Source organism: Sceloporus occidentalis, unplaced genomic scaffold (genome assembly GCF_023333645.1).
Source record: "Sceloporus occidentalis isolate IW3139 unplaced genomic scaffold, rSceOcc1.0.p SCAF_3, whole genome shotgun sequence".
Taxonomy (NCBI): domain Eukaryota; kingdom Metazoa; phylum Chordata; class Lepidosauria; order Squamata; family Phrynosomatidae; genus Sceloporus; species Sceloporus occidentalis.
Window position 1 is genome coordinate 60,074,054 of NW_028316983.1, and position 23,798 is coordinate 60,097,851.

At 41.6% G+C, this 23,798-nt stretch overlaps 1 protein-coding gene across 2 annotated transcripts in view; it reads right to left on the bottom strand.

Moving 5' to 3' along the window:
- Positions 1-12,798: 12,798 nt before the first annotated feature.
- LOC149316006 (prolargin-like) overlaps positions 12,799-23,798 on the bottom strand; it is a 43,089-nt gene continuing 32,089 nt past the window's right edge. For both annotated transcript variants that reach the window (XM_089514609.1, XM_089514607.1), the window contains exon 3: positions 12,799-18,374. In XM_089514609.1, coding sequence (XP_089370735.1) covers positions 18,199-18,374 — 176 coding nt within the window. In that variant the 3' untranslated portion in view covers positions 12,799-18,198. The remainder of the gene's footprint in view (positions 18,375-23,798) is intronic.

The window sequence follows — 23,798 nt, forward strand, 5'->3', positions numbered from 1 at the left end:
AACTAGGCTTGGATTGGCCAGTCCTTCAAACCTAGAGCACCTTCACAAAAGAATGTCTTCTGACTGTCCTGTAAGAAGGGGACTAAACTCTATGAAGTTGATCTGATGACTACCCTACTCACTGTGCAAAAAGGAGCAGTACAGAGAACCACAACTAGAAAATGTTTAGGAATAAAAAGGACAGGAATTTCCTTTTCAGCATGAGAAGAACAGTTTTCTCCCAACATCAGAAAACATCACTATCCTGTTCCTACAAATCATCTAGGATCAGAAGGAACGTTCCTCTTCCATGCAAACCATAAGCTCCAGAAATTCATATTTTTAGAGTCCTTCTAGAAGTTGCTGGATTGTAACTCCCATTATACCACTGGTTATGATGGTTAGGACCAATGAGAGCACTAGTCCAACAATATCTAGAGAGCAGCCTATTCCTTACCTCTGATGTAAAGCTTAGGCATTGCTGTTTACTGGGAGAGAGGGACTAAAAAGGGTTCTTTCTCAAGGTTAAACACAGTCTGCAGCAAAGCCAGCTCCCAAGGAATCCCAGTAAGCTTTTCTTCCCCCTTAAGCCATCTTTCATGCTGCCACATCTCCATCTATGCCTCCTTGACAATCTGACAGCTGCAGCTTGTTTGAGCTCCTTATGATTACTACACCTTCCTTTGCCTTCAGAGATGTCCTGACCTTACCCAGCAGCAGTTTCAGAAGAAGCTCCTCCACAAGTTTCATAAAAAGACTTTGGGGGGGGGGGGGGGGCTTTACTTCACAGCAGCAGAGAATAAATAGTTGAAGCTTCCAGACCTAAGGGGATTATTATTATTCCCTTTCAATCATTTTCATGCATGAATGCTTGCTTGGCTGTGCTGGAGAGGCCCAGAACAGCTTCACTTCTTGCTCACCAAGCCAGCTTTGGCTGTACTTCAAAAGACATTCAGGTTCAGGGATAGCAAAGCAAAGGTATTTTCAGAACTAGGGAACTGAGGTTCACATTGCCGGTGGGAATGCCAATAGGTTATTCACAATTTGGTGAGTTACAGATGATAAGGGAAAGCTTATTGCTTAGGTCTTACTGCACATTTTCTCACACAGAGAGAAATTGTTAAGTAACGGAAATCCTGAAATTTCATCTAGCTCAAAGTGAAAGATGATTCTTTCTCTGACAACCAGGGAAACATAATTTGAGCAAGACATGCAGTCTTATCATAGAGTAGTCATCCCCCCCTCCCCAGCTCTTATGCTTTTCCTGGCATAAGAGGCAATGATGGCGTTGGGAAGGTCGACCTGATCTATTTCAATACTTGTTGTTGTCATGTAGTTGTTAAGGTCACGCGAGCCTAAGACCTTTTATTGCCTGAAGCCAAAGAGCAAATGTCAGCCATCTCTTCACTCAAGCCCAAGTGCCTAGTACTCAGCTCTAGCCATGTTATTTTGGCTCTTGAGGCAGAAAATTCCCAAATGTGTCTCTCCAGCTGCATCTATACTGCAGAAATAATGCAGTTTGATACTGCTTTAGCTGCCATAGCTTAATGCTGTGGAATCCGGGAATTTGTAGTTTTGGGAGATATTCAGTCTTGTCTATCAGAAAGTTCTACAAACTACAAATTCCAGGATTCCACAGGATGGGGCCATGACAATTAAACTGGTGTCAGACTGCATTAACCCTGTTGTATGACAGCAGCCTTCATTCCCAGAAGTAAAAATGCAGTAACAACAGATCAAATAGTTAACAATTTGCTGTCTTGCCTATAAGAGTGTTTATGGTATGATTGGAGGGGTGGTGTTGTGCCCCTGGTGTGATCCATGAATCATTACTGCTTTCATGGCACACTAAATCTGCACTCTGGAACAATGACAGGGCCTGGCCTTGTAGAACAAACAATGAAATGTGGCAAACTAAAACATTATGTAGTAGCTCACATTTAGTTGAATCTCTTCCAATTCAACTATATACTTATTTCCCAGGAGTTCATTTTATCTTGAGCTCAGTCCACAGGAATCCCAGGTCCTTGTCTCTGCTGACCCAAATCTCTTTGCAGAAAGAGGCACACATGCTTTTGGGGCATGCCACACACATGACAGTGGCAGGATCCCTGTATGTCTGACACTTTCAATTTTTAAAGCATTTTTCTTAAGAAAGAAAGAAAGAAAGAAAGAAAGAAAGAAAGAAAGAAAAGGGGGGGGGCTTTCAGTTAAATTATCTTCGTCCAAACCCCATTTCCTTATCCCACTCTTGATGCAGAATGGAAATCTCCTTAAACAACAACGTTCACATCGAGCTTTGCCACCCTAGAGCAACCAGCTTTTTCTAAAGTGAATCATTAAACTGACATATTTGAATATGAAGGAAAGGACTAAAACATCTGTTATAGTACTGATGAAATGTATATACACAAAATCCTAATCTGCAAGTGTGAAGATTTTATGGGAAAACAGTGTCTATTTGTAGTATGAAAATAGGAGGTGAAGTCATAGCTCAAACACATTAGGGGCATTTATATCTACAAACACACATGCACACATGTATCCACTTAAATATTAGGAAGAAATTTGTAATAGTAAGAGGTGTGCAACAGTGCAATAGACTGCCTCAGATGAAGGCAGACTTTCCTGTTTTGGTGGTCTCTAAACAATGACTGGATGGCCATATATTGAGTGCTTTCATATTGCATTCCTGTATGGTAGGTGGTTGAACTAGATGGGCCATGTGGTCACTTCCAGATCTATGATTCCATGGAATACAAACACAGAGTATCCTAACCACTAGCATACATTGAGAATCTAACCCATCTGCTACCCCCAATTAATAATAAGAGGTTAGAGTCTATAACTTTGGCTACCAAAAAACAAGACTCAAGGAGAATATCACACGGGAGGCTTACCATGTGTAAATAGTGAAGAAATAATCAAAAATCATGGAAAACCCATGATTGGCATTCACACACCCTGCATGCTTCTCCTGTGAGTAAATCGTAGTGAGGGATCATCGCTTGCTTGTCCTGTGAGTAAAGCATCCTTGGAGCTGCCATTTGGCAATAATGGGACCTTCCATTTACTCACAGGACAAGGAAGCAACGATGTTTCCACTATGATTTACTCACGGGAGAAGTGTGTGGGGGTGTGAATGCCAATCACAGGTTTTCCATGATTTCTGATGATTTCCTGATGATTTACACACAGCAAGTCTCTCATGTGATATTCCTCTCTGAGCTTCACAGCAGGATGATCCGAATCTAGTGTAAGATTTGCCCTCTATACAATGTGAATACAGACTGAGCCATGCCTTTTAAAACTGATTCACATTTCTGGAAAGATGATGCCGGTGCTTGGACAGCAGCCATGTTAGAATTCTAATGTGTTTGCCAAACAGTTGATTCCATCTGTCCGTGTATTTATAATTAATAATAGTTATTATTATGCATATAATACTATTGGTGTACATGATGTTTACACAAAAGCAGATAGTGAGACATTTGCAAATGTTAATACAAAGATGCAGCACATATGTCCAATGCTACAAACAGACACACCTACGTGAGCATACAAAGATACATATTACATAAGCCTTTCAGTTTATTTCAGGCACAACTTAAAATACTAATTTTAATTTTTAAAGCCACAAGTGGTCTTGGCTATCTGAAACTGCCTAGTCTTTGAGATCTATAAGAGAAATCCTTGTTGAAGAGACCCTGCTGGGGAGTAGTAATGATGGAGAGGGCCTTCTCAGTGATCGAATCACACTAGTGAAATTTCTCTTCTGCGGTAGCTAAGGAGAGCATCAACGGGTGGCTTTACAAGGATACTGGACAAATTCTTAGTAATGATGGTTGGCAGCTTTCCTATACGTGGGACACTGAATCCACTGTGAGTTGAAGTCTGGCCTTTAAAGAAACTATTTTGGGACTGCAGTTTAGCATGTTGGACAGCTCTTTTAATGTTCAGGCTAAAACCAAAATCAGATTCATGCTTCCCCCCTCCAACATGGGAGTCACTATCTGCCAGTGATTCCTGGGGCTAACAATATTGATCATGATGTAACTTCCAGTGTCAGAAGCACTCTACCTCTAAATATCAGCTACTAAGAGACACAAGCAAGAGGGTGCAGTTGTATGCTTCTCTCATAAAAACCGGACTGGACACCATGAGAACAGAATCCAGGGTGTGCTTGGTATCCATTGCGGTTTGGCTTCAGGACCCCTCATGGATATCAAAATCCATGGATATTCAATTCCTATTATGTACAATGGGGTAGTAAAATGGTGTCCCTTATATAAAATGGCAAAATAAAGGTTTGGTTTTTGGAGGGTTTTTTGGGGGGGGAGGGTGGGGAAGGGAGAATATTTTCAAGCTGTGGATAGTTAAATCTGTGGATCTGGAGGGGCAGGATACGACTCTGTACTGCTTCATTTCACATGCCATTTTTAGTGCAATTCAGTAACTAACTGAAAACTGTGTTTTCCACCATGGAAACATCTTTAAGTTTCATCTGCTTTGGCTTTAGGTTTTAAAACCAGATTGGATGTTGTATTGTTTTATTGCTGCTGTCTATATTTAATAAAGATCAAAATATGCACACACTGATGTGCTTATATATATATTTCTTCCCATAAGTATGCATAGGGTTTTCATGTGTATGCATTTATATATAACACATTTGGTGATGCACACTTATACAATTCCTACACAAGGAAATTTGTAAGCAGGTAAAAAGCACATAATGACACACAGAGGTCAGCATGCATACACATTCATTCATGTACATATTCATAAATGTAATCAGAAATCTATGTGTGACATTCTTTTGTGTTTTGTTCTTCCCCTCTGTGTACATCCATCCACACATCTGCATGCAAACTGGCCTTGCATAGACCTCTAAAAAAGTATTGATATAGTGCCTTGAACTGAAAATTGAGGGCCTTAATGCCACCCCCATCCTACCAATTTTCCACAGATCAAATGAACCACTAGGCACATAATGATATGCTTTTGAGGCACACGTGGCAGGGTGAGCTCAGGCACAGTCTAATAGCCCTAGCAGCCTGCTAGCTTTCATACTCACATGAGTTCTCTGAAGTGAGTATGAAAGTGCCAGAGCTCAGCTTGTTAAGGACACAGAGGAAGAGCAGAAAGTGGAGCAAATTACAGATGTACCTACCACTTTGTTGCTTGCTTGCCTTCAGTTGAGAGGACAACCTTTCAGTGCTCCTTTAGCAGCAGTGCAATGGGACTGACAATTTTATAGTGAGAATGATGGTTGTAGAAAAGGAACAATGGTGCAGAAGTGATGAGTGAGCAGAGGCACGACAGAAAGGGCAGCCAATCAGGGTGATGGCTGGTCATTCCATCTGTCACCATGCTACCCCCTCCCCTTTGGCCCCCTATGGTGTCCCTTAGAAAAGTCCACCAGAAGTAAACAAGCTCAGTTAACCCTTTTCTCTGAGAGGCCGGACTTCTTGTTGGGATGAGAGAGAGTCCACGGCTGAGAATAGCCTTGTCCTCTTCCACAGACTTTGCAAAGGTTATATTCGGCTTTGGGAAGAAGATGGATGAACTGTGGGCAGCTGTTCCAATTCATCTCTCACTGACCCTTCTGCTTCTTTCCAAACCAGTCCCTGAAAAGTTTATAGTAATTGCCATGGCGTTTATTATGCCAGCTCTGATGCTTTTAAATGGCAGCCTCTCAGTCTGCTATGCAGCTGAAGCTTTCCTCACAACTAACTCATGTGTGTGGTTTCTTGCGGGGGGTTTTGGGCTATGTGGCCATATTCTGAAAAAAAAAACAACTATGAATGCTGGCCATGAAAGCCTTCGGCTTCATGTGTCTGGGTGGGTGGCTGGGCAGTCATGGCCACCTTGCCTGCAGTAAGGGCTGTTCGACAGTGGAACACACTTCCTCAGAGTGTAGTGGAGTCTCCTTCCTTCAAGGTCTTTAAACAGAGGCTGGATGGCCATCTGTTAAGGATGCTTTGATTGAGATTTCCTGCATGGCAGGGGGTTGGACTGGATGGCCCTTGTGGTCTCTTCCAACTTTATGATTCTATGATTCTAAAAGAAGGCCTTGGGAACTTGCAGTCCTCCAGATGTTGTTGGACCCAAATTCCCATCAGACCCAGTCAGCTGGCCAATCATGGGGCATGATGGGAGTACTAGTTCATCAGACTAAAGTCCTGATAGTTAGTCCACTAGGCTACCAGATACAACAACTTCTTTAAAAGTGGGAAACTGGCTTAGGTGTGCTTTAAAATATGCATAACAAATTCTGAACAAAAGAATAAATATTAAAATCAAAGCTTCATAATATTAGCATGCTTGTTCAAAGATCATCTATAAGAGATATAAAGAGTCTGGGCAAATAAAAAGGTCCTCTTTGGGTAGAGAAAAGACATCAAAGGCCCGTTACAAACGGGCGTAAAGTACGTCCTCAGGACGTACTAGGGTTGGAAAAGGCGTGCTTTATGCATGCCCCTAACCCTAGTACATCCTGAGGACATACAAAATGGCAGTGCCCATTCTACACGGGCACTACCATCTTGATGTCGTGGATGCATAGCATTCGCACATCGCACAGCGGAAGTGACACTGCGAGTGCATGACTAGTGACTCACGGCGCCACTTCTGGAGCTTCTTTTAGCTGTGTCCAGGAACTGCGCAGTTTGACCGCTGCAGTTCCTGGACGCAACAACCAGCAGCAGAGCGCCATATTTGGGCACTCTGTAATGCACCAAAGTCAATACCAAACGAACTGCACTGGAGAGGGAAATCTAAAGAGAAGGCACCAACAGTGAGGAGGCCTTTAAAACATTTTCATAATATTACACATTGGGAATAGATTTTATGCATTGAAACTTTTTCTTGTCTGAATCATAGAACCATAGAGTTGTAAGAGACCACAAGGGCTGTCCAGTCCAACCCCCTGCCATTCAGGAACTCACAATCAAAGCATCCCTGACAGATGGACAACCAGCCTCTGTTTGAAAACTTCCAAAGAAGACCTCACCACTATCCAAAGGAGTGTGTTCAATTGTCAAACAGCTCTTACCATAAGGAAGTTCCTCCTAATGTTTAGGAGGAATCTCTTTTCCTGTAGCTCCAGGTCCTATTCTCTGGAGCAGCTGAAAACAAGCTTGCTCCATCCTCAATATGACAGCCCTTCAAATATATAAACGTGGCTATCATGTTATCCCTTCACTTTCTCTTCTCCAGGCTAAGCATACCCAGTTCCCTGAGCTGCTCCTGACAGGGCATGGTTTCCAGAGTTTTCACCATTTTGTAGCCCTCCTCTGGACATGCTCCAGTTGTCAATTGAACTGTGGTGCCCAACTGAGGCCTGACCAAAGCAGAGTGGTACTATTACTTCCTTTGATCTAAACACTATACTTCTATTGATGTAGCCTAGAATTACATTGGTTTTCTTAGTAGCTGCTTTATATTGCTGACTCATGTTCAGCCTGTGGTCCACTAAGACTTCTAGATCTGTTTCACATGTATTGCCATCAAACCAGGGGTCACCCAACCAGTAGTGTCACGTGTGTGTGTGTGTGTGTGCATGCGCGCACACAGACTGCACCAAGTAATGCTCCAGGAGGGGGGTGACACCTGGTCATTTCCCTGCCCTGTATGGGCACTGCTTCAGGTGCTGCTCCACCCCCCATGGGAGTTCCTCAAGCCCATGGTAGCACTCCTTGGGTGGCGCGGATGCTCCTGGAGCCTATGCCAGCACTCCCCAGGGTGCACAGGCATTCCCCGGGCCCATGCCAGCACTCCTGAGGCCACGGGGGCACTCCCTGGGCCCATACCAGAACTGCCTGGGCCCACATGGATGGCACTCATGGCTTTGGGAGTGCAGCCCAGCCTGCAAAGTCATGGCTGCAGCCTTCACAGATGCCCTTCTGGCTCCAGACTTCTGGAAACCCTATCGGAGGTCCAGGGCTGGAAGTCCCGCCAACCCCGAAGTCCTACTCCCAGCACCAAATGTGAGGGGACACCACTGCACCCAACATATATTTGTACATTTCATATTTATTGTCCAAGTGTAGTATCCTACATTTTTCCCTGCTGACATTCATTTTGTTAGTTTTGGCCCAGCTTTCTAAACTGTTAAGGTAATTTTGAATTCTGATCCTGTCCTCTGGAATGTTAACAACCCTCCTAATTTAATGTCATCTACAGATTTGATCAGCAGGCCCTCCACTGCATCATTCAATTAACTGATAAAGATACTGAATAGCACTGGGCCTAGGACAAGACCCCATGGCAATCTCCTAGTCACTTCTCTCCAGGATGAGGAGGAGCCATTGTTGAGTACCCGTTAGATTGTATCAGTTAATCAATAACAAATTCACCTAACAATTGCATTGTCGAGCCTGCATTTTAGTAGCTTTTTTGCAAGGATATCATGGGAGATCTTGTCAAAGGCCTTAATGAAATCAAGATGCCAGTGGTTTAGGCCAGGGGCTTAGGCCAGTGGTTTATGAAACGTTAGGCTGCACTTTCAAATTGGTGCCCTCATGCAGTAGAAATGTTTAGGTTTTTCAAAGTCTATGTATCATACTCTCCTCCTCCTCCTCCTCCTTCTTCTTCTTCACATTCATCTGGTAATTCAAAGTTTTTTGATTAGGGTAACTTCTTCAGAATTAAAAAAGAAGGCATGCATCCTCAAGAGGCTGAGGAAAATAGGACATAAATTTACACAAAATGTACATATGTCGATACATAAGTACAGATGCAAACTTAGAAATAATTCCTAAAGGAGAGAATCCTGTTGGGGACTTATGTCTTCACAAGTAGACTTGTATATGACAGAAGTATAATCATGCAGTTGTGTAACATCCAAATCCAGTTGTGACCTGTTGTTATGTTAAAATATAGCAGAGCCAGCAAGAGTACCTGGTGTGCAATGGTGCCTGATCCACAGTGTATTGGTCCTGATGTTCATTGAGCATGAATGCACATTGGGCACTCTCGTTGGTGTCCCATTACACATCTTCACAATTCAGTAAAGGGGTTTCTTAGCACCTCTTCTACAAAGCTAGGTTTTATACATATACATAAAGTTATGTAATGTAACAGGTCATATAAGTTTCTGTCCAAAAATTAAACAACAATAAGATATTGCTCATCTTAGATGTGAAAACTGTGGCCTGGCAGCAAGTATGCCTGCTCTACTTCCTGTTCAGGTGATAAGTTTTGGTGGGCAATTGCGGAGCCCTCTGCTCTATCTAGGTATGCTTCCTATTCTGTAAAATAAAAAAGGCTTGGACAGCTATAAAGTAGGATACATGGACACCCTACTTGTGATTAATATTAAATCCCCCAATTTGGCAATGGAATAAAAATTAAATCTCAAGTTTTTAGTGAAAATCTGACAAACTCTGTGTTTCTCTCACATCCTGGAGCTCTTCCCAGATAGCTTTCATTTACTGAAGCAGAAGAGCAACAGCATACAGAAAGAGTAGGAGCATCTCATTTCATCAGCATCCATTAAAGAGGCTTCACTGTAGCATTCAACAACAGGAAAAACAGGGGCTAGATCAGTGGGAAAATATTTATTATAATCCAGTGCATTTGGAATATTAGACCCTCTCCAGATGGGCCTTTGCGGTGCCCCCGTCACGTGCTAGGGGTTGGCCGAGCGCACACCGCTCATACGTGCCTCACCCCTAGCACGTGACGAGGGCGTCAAAATGGCAGTGCCCTATACAAATGGGTGCCGTGATTTTGAAGTGATGAACGCTTAGCGTCCGCATGTCATGCCCCCATAAGGATGTCACGAGTGCACCATTGGTGAACTGCAATGTCCTTATGATGCTACAGAAAGAATCTGCTTTTTGTGGGTTCTTTTTGCTGCGCGAGGAAGCCACACGGTTTGTCTGCTGCGGCTCCCTCACGCAGCAAAACAAGGTGAGGGCAGACCGCCCTTTTTGGGCGGTCTGTATCCCGCCTTAATGTCCTTTCATCAGGACAAAGATGGTTTCAGGTTTCAATGTGCTGTTGATGTTAGGATTCAAAAACAGAGTTTGGAAAATTTCTTGTAAGAAGAATGAATATGAATGGCAGTAGGAGTATCCAGCCAGCCAACTAACCCATCTTTTCACTTAAAAAAAATTAGCCTGGTGTTAGTACACCCTGCATACCCCATGTTGTATTTTCATATTTTCATATCTGGAGCCAGCATGTTCTTAAGAGGTCACAATGACCTTTGGAATACCAGGTGGATTTCCCATGGGAAAGGAGTGCAGACCCAGGAACATATGTTTCCATTTCACTATATTTCCATTTCAATTAGCTCTGAATGCTGTCTGTCTGAATTACTGTTGTATGTTAGATTGCATTCTTGCATATTTCTTAGTAAAACTTAAAATCATCCAAACTTGGAGTCCTCCTTAGTGAATACTGGTATATACATATACAAACAATCCTAAATTATGCAGCCTCTTGCAAGCTTAAGCTAATTCCCCCAATATGTAAAGTGAAACTGACAATTGTTGAGAACCACCCAGTCTCCCCACCTTTCTTTGTAACCTAGTTCTAGACCCAGCTGAACAGTGTCTCTCTCTGACAATGTCTTTGGAAGTATAATCTTTCTTAATTTCCTCTTCCCACAAGACACCATTTAATCCTTTTAATCATCTCCTTCCATCCTATTAACCCATTTACCTGGGTGGGTGACTGTCCTGATGGTGCTAGTAAAATGTCCCCAGTTGTTTCAATTTGTGAAACAAATACCTGTGTGACAATCCTGTGCCTGAATCTGATTTGAGCATAATGAGTTTGCCAAAAACATAATTTCTGTATCAGGAAATATAAAATTCGCCAGCATCACCTGGCAACACATACAAGCATACATCAAATGGAACAATAGTCCTTGTTTTCCACAGCAGGGGGTGGGAAAAACTGTCAGTTTCACTTTCTGCCATATCTGAATTTCTTAAAATTCAAGTCGAAATGCTGTTTGACATTTGGGCAAATTTGTAAAAAAATGAGCTGAATCAAAATTCTCAAGTAATCATAGAGTCATAGAGTTGGATGAGGTCCTATGGGCCTTAAGGTCCAAGCCCTGCTCATTGCAGGATCTCCATCTAGAACATCCCCAGATCCAGCCACTTTTTGAAGGCATCATGAGGCTTTCTTGACAAGCTTTTTTCAGAAGGGCTTTCCCTTTGCCTTCTTCTGAAGCTGAGTGTGACTTGCCCAAAGTCACCCAGTGGGTTTCCATGACTGAACAGGGATTCAAGTTCTGGTCTCCAAACTAATAGACAGGCAGGTCCAACATTATCCTCACCATACTCACCACATTCTATAGGTATATTTATTTTCAATATTGATAGGATTATGTTGAACCTGCCTTACTTAGAGGTGTTAAAGATGAGGAAAAAAGACATGATGGCCATAATACAGCAAAATTATGGTGTTTTTAAATATCTAAAGACAGTGTTTATAAGCACCTAAAAAGTGCTGGTCTTGAATGTACCAATCAATCCATTTCTGTTTCTTTCCCACTTCCTTCCCAACCATGAAGGAATCTGTGAATTTGGGCAACTTCTTATCAAAATGAATGGGCAAAAAAATTTCATTTATCCTTGAAATCCTATAACTGATAAGAGTGTGCAGTGTAGTCTCGTTTTTTAAAAAAAACTAACTAGTTTATTCTGTTTCTCTCCTGTTTCTATATGAGGGGGTCATGAAATGTGTTCTGCTCATTCACAGAGGAGCCTGAATGAATTGAATCCACTGTAAATGAGTTTGCCAACTGTGAATCTTTATCTTTCTTTTTTATTCACTACCTCCAATCATGAGAGAGGAAATGGAGATGTTAAAACAAGGTTCAATCAATAATTATAGTCAAAGGTCAGGAGGTTGTAGTGTAGAAGTTTGCTTTAATTTGGTAGATACAGCTAAATGTTCCATGTTTCTCCTTGTTTTTCCTGCTTAAGTAAAGTGTTAATATTCTTTTTTTTAAATAGTTTATTCAGTGAAAAGTTGTGGAGTTCCTTTAGCAAAGTCCTTCCCTATTTATGAATTTGGCCACCTTTCTTGGCAAGTTGATCAATTTATAGGAAGAAATTTCACTAGATAAATATCTCCATTAGGCATGGAAATAATATGTGTCCTTATCCATTTCTAGGTTGAAAATTTTGGAAGTTGGGAAAAATAAGACAGTGACAAAAATCTTCTTCAGTTTTCACTCAATACTTGTACCCCTTTAAAAAAAATGGGGGGGGGACAGTTCTGGGCAGAAATTTGCATGTATGCTTTGGGTGACAATCATGGTTTATTGTGCAAAAATTCCACATTCATTTGTGTAAAAATCTCTTTTTCCACACAGCAAAAACACCAAGCATTCTTGTCCCTCACCCAAAATATGTGGGATTTTGTTGTCCCAGCACTATGTACTCACTATCAGTTACTGCCCCAGTATCAAAATGTACTGAGACAGGGAAAGGTATAACATTTATGCTAAGAAGTAAAAAGTTGCAGTATTTGATGAGAACTTCAGGAAATGCTTAGGATAAGAGAATCATTATTTGGATCTCATAAATAAAAGCCGTAAGTACAGCAACAAATCCCAGCATTATCCTGATACATTTTGCCCAAAGTCTAGATGGGTTTTTGGTTTGGTTTGGTGCTTCTAACTGTAGTTTGATCTGCAGAAAAGCAGCTCAAAGATTTTGTTATGAAGCTTTTCCATGGGAAACAAAGTAACATTACTGACTGCTAATGACTTTGTAAGAAAGCAACAGAGAATGATGCATATATTTTGGTTGTATTGGTGTGTGTGTGTTTAAGTAAATTAAACTGAAACATACACAAATGATTTATTAGGATATAGACAGAAATCAGCAGACCATATTTCAAGTGTTACAAGCATAAATCCAGAGTAACTCAACAAATATCATTGGCATTATGCTAGTTTACACTGGTGTAACAAAAGGCCAAATGAGGCCTGTCAGGTAGACAGATTAAATTAAAAGCAAGTTTCATGGCTGAATTGCTGTTACAATAAGTGATCCCACGCATGCCCAACCCCAACATGGGTACCAGTGGGATATGCTGAGTTTTATCAGGAAGTATGTCCTGTGAACTGAGGTTGTTTAGTCTTGAGGGACAAAATCCAGCATCCCCTCTTAACTAGTAGGAGTTTTAGTTCAAGGCTCCACCCAAGCAATGGTTTGAAAGGAGGCATTTAGAATTTACATTTAGAACATTAAGCTTCTATTTAGTGGAACTTACATTTAGAACAGTAAGCTAATTTAGTGGAACCAGAAGCAGATGATAAAGGGGGAAGGGGGGATATCATGGAAGCTTTTGTGAAGGATACTTCTGAATTTTCAAGTAAAAGGAGTGAAAAAACTGTAAAGCAGGAACAGCAAAGGCAAGTGGCATAGAGAAATGGAAGCAAAGACAGTAAGAATCTTCCATTGAAAACCACCATTAAAATGCAATCACTTGTTTTCCTTTTCAAGAGAAGAAGCATGAGTAAGACCAAACCAATTTTAATTATTGCCCTTCACCTGGAAGAGAAAGCATAATGATATCTGTTTGGTTATATTGAATTCATATCAACTTCCTTAAGGGACTTGATGCAATGACTTTTTAGATTCTATATGACCAGGAGATTCTGTAGCCTTTGGAAGATAATATTCCTCAACACTGGGAAAGTGACAACCTCCATGAGATATAAGGGACATGTCAGTAAAACAGCATGGAGATAGTTTTGCCATTTGAATTCCCAGCGAGAAAGGAGCAAGAAGACAGAGGAAGACATTGGAATTTATCAGACAAGGGAAATTGGAAGTATACTCCAATGGCAATCTGAACACAATCATGGGGTTTAACGTTATTGCGTGATAACCCACTACACACAAATTCGGGCAATGGGAAGTCAGTCTGAACGCAATCATGTGGTTTCACGTTATTGTGGGATAGACTGCCATATGTAAATTTGGGCAATGGCATGCTATTTTCAGGCAATGGGAAGCCAGTTCAAATGCAATGCACATTCACATAATTGCACTAAACTAGTGACTTTAAGTGAATGTGTTCTGGCCCCACTTTCTTTTCATTCAAATTTAAGAGAAATTCCTCCCATTTGATAAACTCCGCTGAAGCTATGAACTGGTTGAAGTGAAACTCTTCAAGGTGCAAGGACTTGCTCCTTGGGAGTCAAATGCATGGTTAAATAATTTTTCTGCCTGTATTAGGGGATCTCATGTATATTTGTAATTCAAATGTCATAAGAACCTCATAGTTCTCCACCATCCAAAAGAAACTGGAGGCCTACTGTTGCTCCACAGTTTAGAGGAATGGGAAACAAAACAAAAAACAATATACACGAATCAATTTTGAAAGGCCAGTGAGTAGAATCCTCAGCTTATCTGAGTCAGTGGAGATTCATTAAAGTTTTGGAAAGCATGGGTTGAAATGTGAAAAAGAATATGAAGAGTATATCACAAATATAAAAATTTTATATAGATCCAAAGCCTAGTTTCTTTCAAGAAATCCAGAGTAAACTTAGTTTTATTCAGCTGCAAAATGATTTTAAAAACAAAACCAAACAACTGATCTGGTTTTAAAGAGCAAGAACATACAGCAAGGACCCCGGGCAGAGCATATCATGAAGCTTGAATCATGGAAATGACTTGAGCAAATTTGGCTGAATATGGGTGAAATTATTAGACTACAGGAGAAGGGGACTAGGCCATATGTTGAAGGTGATTTATACAGATCGGGAGAATAGGAAAGGCTTTGATCCTGCTAGCTTACTGGAGTCCCCATCTGATGTAGCAAACTAATGAATCTTTTAAAGTAAGTATCCATGTGAAAAAGGTACCTGGGGACCATAACATTCACTGAATGGATCTCTACATCCTCAGTGATGATCATGATGATCATGTGGATGATTTTAATGTAATGCTTTCTTTATGAACATTGGTCTTAAAAGGTTAGATAGATGACTTTGTTGTTATGCACACTCGAGTCAACTTCAATTATGATGACACTTTCAAAGGGTTTTCTTAATCCTTATATAACATTTCTATCTCAGAAAAGCTTGAAAAATCTCTTGAATAGATCAAAATTTGGTTGATGAATGCAGAAGACTGTATGTCAGCTGTCCTAGACTGCATGAGTGTAAAGAGGGCAGCATTTAACTTTCAGTTTATCAGTGGAGTCTGCTGAGTATGATACTGGACCTGAGCAGCTTCAATACAAATTCTTATTCTCTTCCTTTGAGTATGCCCTTATTTATTTGCCTCAATTCTTCTACCATAAAATAGGAATAAATGATAATTTATCTCTCATGTTCAATGAGATGTTGAATAAGGATGAAACGAGACTTGTTTAGCATTAGCATATATGCCAGAATGACATATATCCTTATCACATTACACTGTTATATTGCTATATCCCATTTTTGCTGTCATGGTAACATCCTGTGGAATTCTGGAGTTTGTAATTTAGTGAGGCCCAAGAGCTCTCTGACGGAGAATTCTAAGTGCCTCTCCCTAAACTGCAAATCCCAGGATTCTATCGGATGTTGCCATGAAAGCTAAAGAGGAATATAGTGCTAAAACAGTGTAGTGTGATATGCATGCTCTTTAGGTGTGCATATGTCTTGTTATGAACAGGGAGGAAGAATTTATTCTCCAGCATTGACCTTTGTCCAAAACCATACACAAACACATCCCCAGACAGCTGCAAAGCTCCTTTAGGCTGCTACTAAGGTGGAAGGGAAGGAAGATGTTACATTTTCTCTGGCTCTCTCTTTAGTGAATTGCAGAGGGACATGCTTAGAAGGTATCACGATGGATCCAACAGAGATGGATTGAGGATTAAATCAATTTAATTCATTACTGTACTGTACGTAGGAACTCATGGTAGCTTAGGTAATTCAGGGGAACAAAAATTTTAATTACTTCAACAAACTACAAATCATAGGATTCTTTAGAATGGAATCATAAAAATGAAAGTGATAGGAAACTAATGTAATGGTGTAGTACAGATATGTATTTAGCCAGGGTAGATCCACTGAAACCAATGAAACTTAAGTTGGTTAACCTAATTTAAACCTTATTTATTCCCCCAAGGGCTGGGAAAAAGTTACAGTATTTAACAATGTGTCTTAAAGCTGGAGAAATCAGGAGATCCCACCCTCAGCATTTATTCAGTTTGGTTGATGATTTTGCATCTAATTAAACATCCTTACTCCTATGCTGCCTATTGTGTATTTGAAGTACAAAGTATGCAAAGACCAGCACAGGAAGAAACAAAATAATGTATTGCATTGATTCAAATTCATGCTGCCCCATCATGGAGAGGTTTGCACTCTGAAGCCACATGGAGACTCTCGGCATCTGCTTATTAACTCACTCTCACATTTCAGCAGCTATCCTAAGATAATATTTTGACATTCTTTCACTCTTCTATGTTGAGTAACTTTATCAAGGAGGAAGCAAACAGCACTTCACTTAAGTTGCTTTATCAGGGAGAAAGGCATTTCCTAAAGAATGAGTAGGAGGTTCCTTTGTGATGTCTGGACAAACATCACTAGGGACAATATGTTAAGGATATTATCCCTCCCCCTCTATTTTTGGTAGCACATTAACCTTCATGAAAAGAACTGTAGTACTGGTAAACACAAAGACCACTGCTGAGAAATGGATTGCACCAGAAAGTTCATGTCAGGGCACCAAAAACAAAACAAAAACAAAAACCCTCACAGCAGGTGTGGACATAGTTTTGAAGTCATCAAGACAACATAATTATTTTTAACAGCTATTTTGGTCTGTGGCAGTTTGAATTAAACTGGAGGCCAAGATGGAGATTATCATAAAATTCCACTCATGCAGAATTACAATATGACCCCTGTCCCCAAGTGGTGGGGCCCTAGCCTTGGTCATTAAGTGACTTGTGGAGAGCAGGGTGTGTCAGATAAATATCCAACTATGTATGTGCCTATAACCTGGCACACAATAGTGAGATCATCCTTCAGGAATTATGGAGGACCAGTTAGAGGTCTCAGAAGATACTGTCATCATTCCATAACTGTCTATAGCCAGAGACATTTCCAACCCCCTCTGCTCACCACCATGGAGCCATGGAAAGGAGTCAGCATGAGGAAGCTGAATCATGCACAGTTGTTGATCATTGTGTGAAGAAGGTAGTGAATGCCTTTGTCCACAATAGTAAAAAAAAAGTTTAATAATTATTTATGGCTTAACTTTAAGATATGCTTGTGCATATCACTAACAGGAAGTCAGAGTTAAATTGTTAGAGATAGAATCAGCAATGATTCTCTTTTGAAACAGTACCATTAAAGTGCATCAAACCATAATGCCACCTCAAAGGACAGATACAGAAGGGTGATCAATTCCCTTCGCTCTCCTTTGAATCCACATTACACCTTACATGGTTCTAAGGTATACAATCTGCAGTGCCATTTGTGTATCCATTACCATCTGCTACAGAACAGAATTCTTATTGAGATTGCATTTATGACTGCTAGGCATTTGATTGCTTCTTTCTTCTTAACTCAGCATCAGATTTAGACAAATAGCACTTAACAAAGAAACAATTTAAATGCACTTGATTATCTTCCCTCTCTCTGACAGCTATGACAGATGTACGTTTTTTTGGTAAGGCTGATATTATTGTGAGGCCAAAAACTATTTGAAGCTCTAGGCAGCAAGACAGTAATGAACATGCTACTTGCTAGATACATCTATATATGTTCTATCTATTTTTGATAAAATTAAGGGGCAGTATAGAACAGGGGTAAGAATTGGTTGGCCCTCCAGATGCTGTTGGATTGATGTTCCTAGCATTCTCTGCATTGGCTATACTGGTTATGGCTACTGAAATAGCAATTTAACAATATCTGGAATAACATGCAATTCCCACACTGGTGCAAAAGATAACCAGTATTGCTGTTTTGTGGATTCTATGGCTATCAAAGAACCATCTGTGCACCACTCCTAGCAGAACAGACTCTTCATAAGATGCTGCATAATAGAAAAGTTACACTGAGAACATAGCTTCCTGCAGACAGAAAAAGAGGAAGCAGAATAAAGTAGCAAAGTGGAGGCACTAGGGACATTAGGTCAGGGTAAAGATGACAAGCTATATTTCCCCATGTCTAACATAGACTGGAATCAAGTCACTGCATAAAGCCAAGGTTCCAAAGAGTGGCAACTGCTATGAGGCTTAGAATACAACAGATTGCAAAAGTCGGAAACACATCATTAGGTCCAAGGGGATTGGTGGCTTCAAATGGTTGCCATCTAGACGCAGATAACGAAGACGGGGCACATTTTCAAGATCTGATGATGGTTCTTGGAAAGACATCAGCGATATGGGGCATATTTGAGTCCCGTTGATTTCTAAAGGGAGAAAAGAAACATGATACCAGGTTATGTGAATGAAGGTGGCCAGAGATTATTAGCTTGCCTTTTCCTTTCCCACCCAGTGAGCATCCCCCATTTGTCCATTGTCAGTTGCAAAAATTAATCAAAGTAAAAGAGAACAAAGAAACACGGGACAGCTTGACGACTAACAGACTCAATATAGCTCAGGCTTTTTTGGATGTGCAGCCTACTTTTTCTGGTCTATCAGGGACGTAGCCAAGGGTGGGTTCTTGGGGTCAGGCCCCCCCCTTCCATTAGAAAAATGAATGGCGTGTGCTGCTGTGCCACCGCACCCAAGCCCCATTATAATGGTGGCACTTAGTCTGGACCTCCCCCCCCTTCATAAAATCCTAGCTACATCCCAGGGTCCATGGAGTTCACATCTGGTTATGGGAGGGATGTACACAGTGATTTGAAATCAAACTTAAATGAAAAATTATTAGCAGTGACCTGAACATCTTTTTAATGCCACTGAACACTGCTGCTTCTAATTCTGTATTTACAGTTGCTGGGTGTATATGTGAAGCCCCAAGACTGCATTCCTGCCACCTGAGGAACAGTTGGTGACTGAATCTGCTCCAGTTATTTATCTAAATTTTAAAGGAGTTATCCAAAGTGCTGAATCTGTAGGAAGGATAGGGCTCTGTATCTGAATGGCTTCTTTAAATTTTGGAATAAAACTTAGAGTTGATTCATTGCTCTGCTGACATTGGAGCCACCACCTACTGCTGCTTGCATGTTCACAGGAGCTATAATAAATCTATCTATCCATAGCATGGCATTTGAATTTTTGTTGTTTACTGCAACAAAAACATGGCTGCCCTTTGAAAATGGCTTCAAAATATAAGGTAATATTATTGCAGCAATCTTTTCTGGTCTTTGCATATATTGTACATTTCTGTTCCTCACTGTGAAATGGCAGAAGAATCTCCACTGCAAACACACCTTCCTTGACAGTTTCTCAATTCCTATGCCTTTCCCCCTTTCATAGTACACTATCATCTCACTATCTATATAGATGGCATCCTTTAGAGGCTGGCACTATTGCTGTTGTGCATCCATACCATCCATATAGTAAAACCGATCTTGAAAAAACCCTCCCTTGATCCCCTAGTGAGAAACAATTATAGACCAGTTTCTCTCTTACCATTTTTGGGCAAGGTGATCGAGAGGGCAGTTGCCTCCCAACTCCAAGCTGTCTTGGAGGAAACCGATTATCTAGACCCATTTCAAACTGGCTTCAGGGCGGGATACAGAGTTGAGACTGCTATGGTCGCCTTAGTCCAGTACTTCTCAAATAGTGGGGCGGGCCCTCCAGGGGGGGCACGAGGCTCCGTAAAGGGGGGCGCGAGGCTCAGGATACAGTGTTATGCAGAGGTGTACTTATAACAATTTTATAGACAAATGATACTATTTACAGTCGCGCGGGGGTGCGAAATGTTTTCTTCTTCCTAGGGGGAACATGACAGAAAATAATTGAGAAGCACTGCCTTAGTCGATGATCTCCGTCTGGGCATCGACAGGGGAGATGTGACCTTGTTGGTGTTCCTGGACATCTCAGCGGCTTTCGATACCATCAACCATGGTATCCTTCTGGGACGCCTGGGGGAATTGGGTATTGGAGGCACTGCGCTCCAGTGGTTCCGATCCTATCTCTCGGGAAGGTCCCAGATGGTGAGGTTGGGGGATTGCTGCTCCCGTAAAAGGGAGCTAACATCTGGTGTCCCACAGGGCGCCATTTTATCCCCCATGCTGTTTAACATCTACATGAAGCTGCTGGGAGAGATCATCCGGAGACATGGGGCTCGGTTTTATCAGTATGCTGATGACACCCAGATCTACCTCTCCATGTCTCCGACTGATACAGTGACTAAGGATGGCATTTCTCCTCTGGAGTCAGTAATGGGCTGGATGAGGGAAAACAGACTCAGGCTGAATCCGGAGAAATCAGAGGTACTCGTGATGGGTACCCCAAGTCCAGGCAGGGAAATTTGTCATCCAGTCCTAGACGGGGTTAGCCTCCCCCTAAAGGACAAAGTTCGCAGTTTGGGAGTACTCTTGGACTCATCCTTACAACTGTCATCCCAGGTGGATGTGATGGCCAAGAGTGCTTGGTATCAGCTTCAGCTGATACGCCAGCTGCGTCCCTGTTTGGACCAAAAGGACCTTGAAACGGTAGTACATGCACTGGTAACCTCTCGGTTAGATTTCTGTAATGCGCTCTACATGGGGCTACCTTTGTACGAAGTCTGGAAGTTTCAGTTAGTGCAAAATGTGGCAGCCAGGTTGGTCGCTGGAACATCTAGGGCAGACCATATAACTCCGGTATTAAAATCTCTTCACTGGCTGCCCATTAGCTTCCGGGCCCAATACAAAGTGTCGGTTATTACCTATAAAGCCCTACATGGCTTGGGCCCAAGCTACTTGAAGGAGCGCCTTCTCCCACATAATCCCCCCCGCACTCTCAGAATATCAGGGAAATTCTTATTAGAGAGTGAGGTTGTCAACAACTCACAAGAAGTCATTCACATCGACAGCACCTACTCTCTGGAATAATCTTCCTGATGAAATCCGAGCCTGCTCCACTTTGGATGCCTCTAAAAAGGCTCTGAAGACACATTTATTTCGACTGGCATATCCGTCTGACTCTTTGTAGTCATTACTCTTGCTAGACTTGCACATCACTGACTGAAAAGACTCTTGGCTGTGTGTTTTTATGTATATTGAGATTGTGGATTTTATATTTTTAATCTGTATGTACCTATATTCTTGCTGTACACCGCTTTGATCACTGGAAAAGCGGTATATAAATAATAATAATAATAATAATAATAATAATAATAATAATATGAAGTAGCAACAAATGCTAGCAAACAAAATCATACAGTGGGCCCTTGGTATCCTTTGGGGTTTGGTTCAGGATCTCCCCCCCCCCCCCGCCTGTGGATACCAAAATCTGAGGATGTTCAAGTCTCATTAAATACAATGGTGTAAGAAAATGGTTTCCCTTATATAAAATAGTTAAATCAAGGTTTGCTTTTTGGAATTTATATCTTTTTGGAATACTTTCAAACTGCAGATGGTTAAATCAAGGGATAAAGAATCCATGGATATGGAGGGTCAACTGTAGTGTTGGGAGAGGTATAAATCTAACATTCCAAGGCTGCTTAGAAAAATGATTAATATATCCCCACCTGGTATCCAGCTTACAATAGCACAAGTGTTTTGTGCTTATTAGTTGCATATTCTAATCCTCTTTTTTTTGTAATATCCATGTCATCCCTCAATTACTAAGACTAGTGAATAAAGCTGCAAGATGCAGGTTACATTCCAATCTGATTTAGGGTATGAGGAATATGTGATAAGGAGAGCAAGAATAACAATGGTAAATCTACCCTCCACAAACACATATTTACATTTTTGTTGCCATTATTACCCATGTAGTCCCCTTCCCCTAGTGCAGAAATCTGCCATCAGCACATGGAAAGTGACAGAGATAATCGGGTAAGACACAAAGTGAATGCCCTTATCCTCACTCCTTCTTCTCACATTCATTAAACCCTAAAATGGAATTCCTAAACAGGTTAGTCCTTTCTGTCCTACCATAACAACAATACAGAATACAGGACTTGTATTTCTCCAGTCCTGCATACCTTTCAGACTAGCTGGAGAAAGCAATGTTAGAATTTCAGGTCCATCAAGTTTATTATTATTAATGTTCAAGATACAGTGGGCCAATAGGATTCCCGATCAGTTCTTGGGAGTTCTGGGTTCCTAAGCCCTAAGTGGCTTTGGACATATCAAGAATGATCAAGTCTTACTTCAATCAAATGTGGATATTCTAACGGCCCTCTTACAAAGGATAATAGGGAAGTGAATAAAACATAGGGATTATGATATGTAAAGACTAATCCACATTGTGTTGAAGATTAAAAAAAATCTACTGGCTGTGGTTCATAAAGACTCAGACAGCCTTGAATAATTCATAAATACTCTAGAACAAGGTTGGGCATCAGATGACACTCCAGATATTGTTTGACTACAAATGGGGCCACCCGCCTTGGCGAGCCGGCCCGGTTGCCACCGGGGGATGCCCTGTGGCGGATGGTGGGCCTTTCCCGGCTCGAGCGGCCCCAGAAGTCCCTGCGCGGGGCTGCTCGAGCCGCGATTGGCTCTTGGGGAGGAGGAGAGGCGGGAGTTCCGCCTGCGCCGCTGGGACTACAGGACCCAGCGGGCCCTGCAGGCCGAAGTACCGATTGATTGGGCAGCGTCATCACATGGCGCCGCCTGTGATTGGTGGGAGGCCGGGAGGCGGGCCTTGCTGCCCCTTCCCAGCCTCCCATTGGCTGATGGGCCTACAAAAGGCCCACGAGGCGCCAGAGCCGGCACCATTGCCATTCTGCTCACCCACCCACCCTCCCTATGTGGTTTGGGGTTATTGTCACAACTTTACATGGCGGTTGCATAGGTCTTGGATCTGGTGGCCGTGGTTTCCAGGGCTGCGTAGCACTGGATCGGGAGTCCATCCGGACATGGGGGTACTGCAAGCGATGCGGTGTTGCCATTGCGGGGGCATCACCAGCACAGTGTCCCCCAGTGACAAGGGATAGTTATGTGTTGATGCGCATTGGCGGAGATGCGATCAAGCGCTTGAGCGACCATTGAGCGGTAACTGATAATCCCTTGTCATCCCGAAGCTTGGCCGTGACTGGGCTGACGGATGACAGATCCAGACCTCATGCATTGGAGCCAACCCTACATTGCTGTTTTGCTTGCCTGTGTTATGCTAATAAAGTTGTGGCCTTTTCTTCCAAAAATATGCTGTCCTTATTTGTCCGCGGTGGCGTCCCTCTCAGGCAATTGCCAACAGCACTGTACAGCATAGCCAATAGTGAGGGATGCTAGGAGTTGTAGTCCAGCAACATGTGAAGGGCTGCATGGTTCCTTACTTTGCTTGTACTTTATTTCGTTTCATTTCTATGCCACCATTCTTAAAATAATAATTGTAAGCTGCTCTGAGAGCCTTTAGGGCTGAGGGGCGGGATATAAATACCAATAATAATAATAATAATAATAATAATAATTCTCCTAAGGGAGACCCAAGGCTAACAAAAATAATAAATAAAAACTTAACAAAAATTGAACAACAATTAAACATATCACATTAAAATAGTCTAGAATCATTTAAAGGGCATACAAAATTTAAAAAGGAATTTAAATAGGAAACCTTGCTCTGAGCAATTATACATTAAAAGCTTGCTTAAAAATCCCTTTGCATACTGATATATCAGACTAACACACCTATGTCTCCAAATTAAATTATCTAGGATAATTGATCTAGGAACAACATCAACTAAAAAGCATCATAAAACTGTAGCAAATAATACATTGATAAATTAC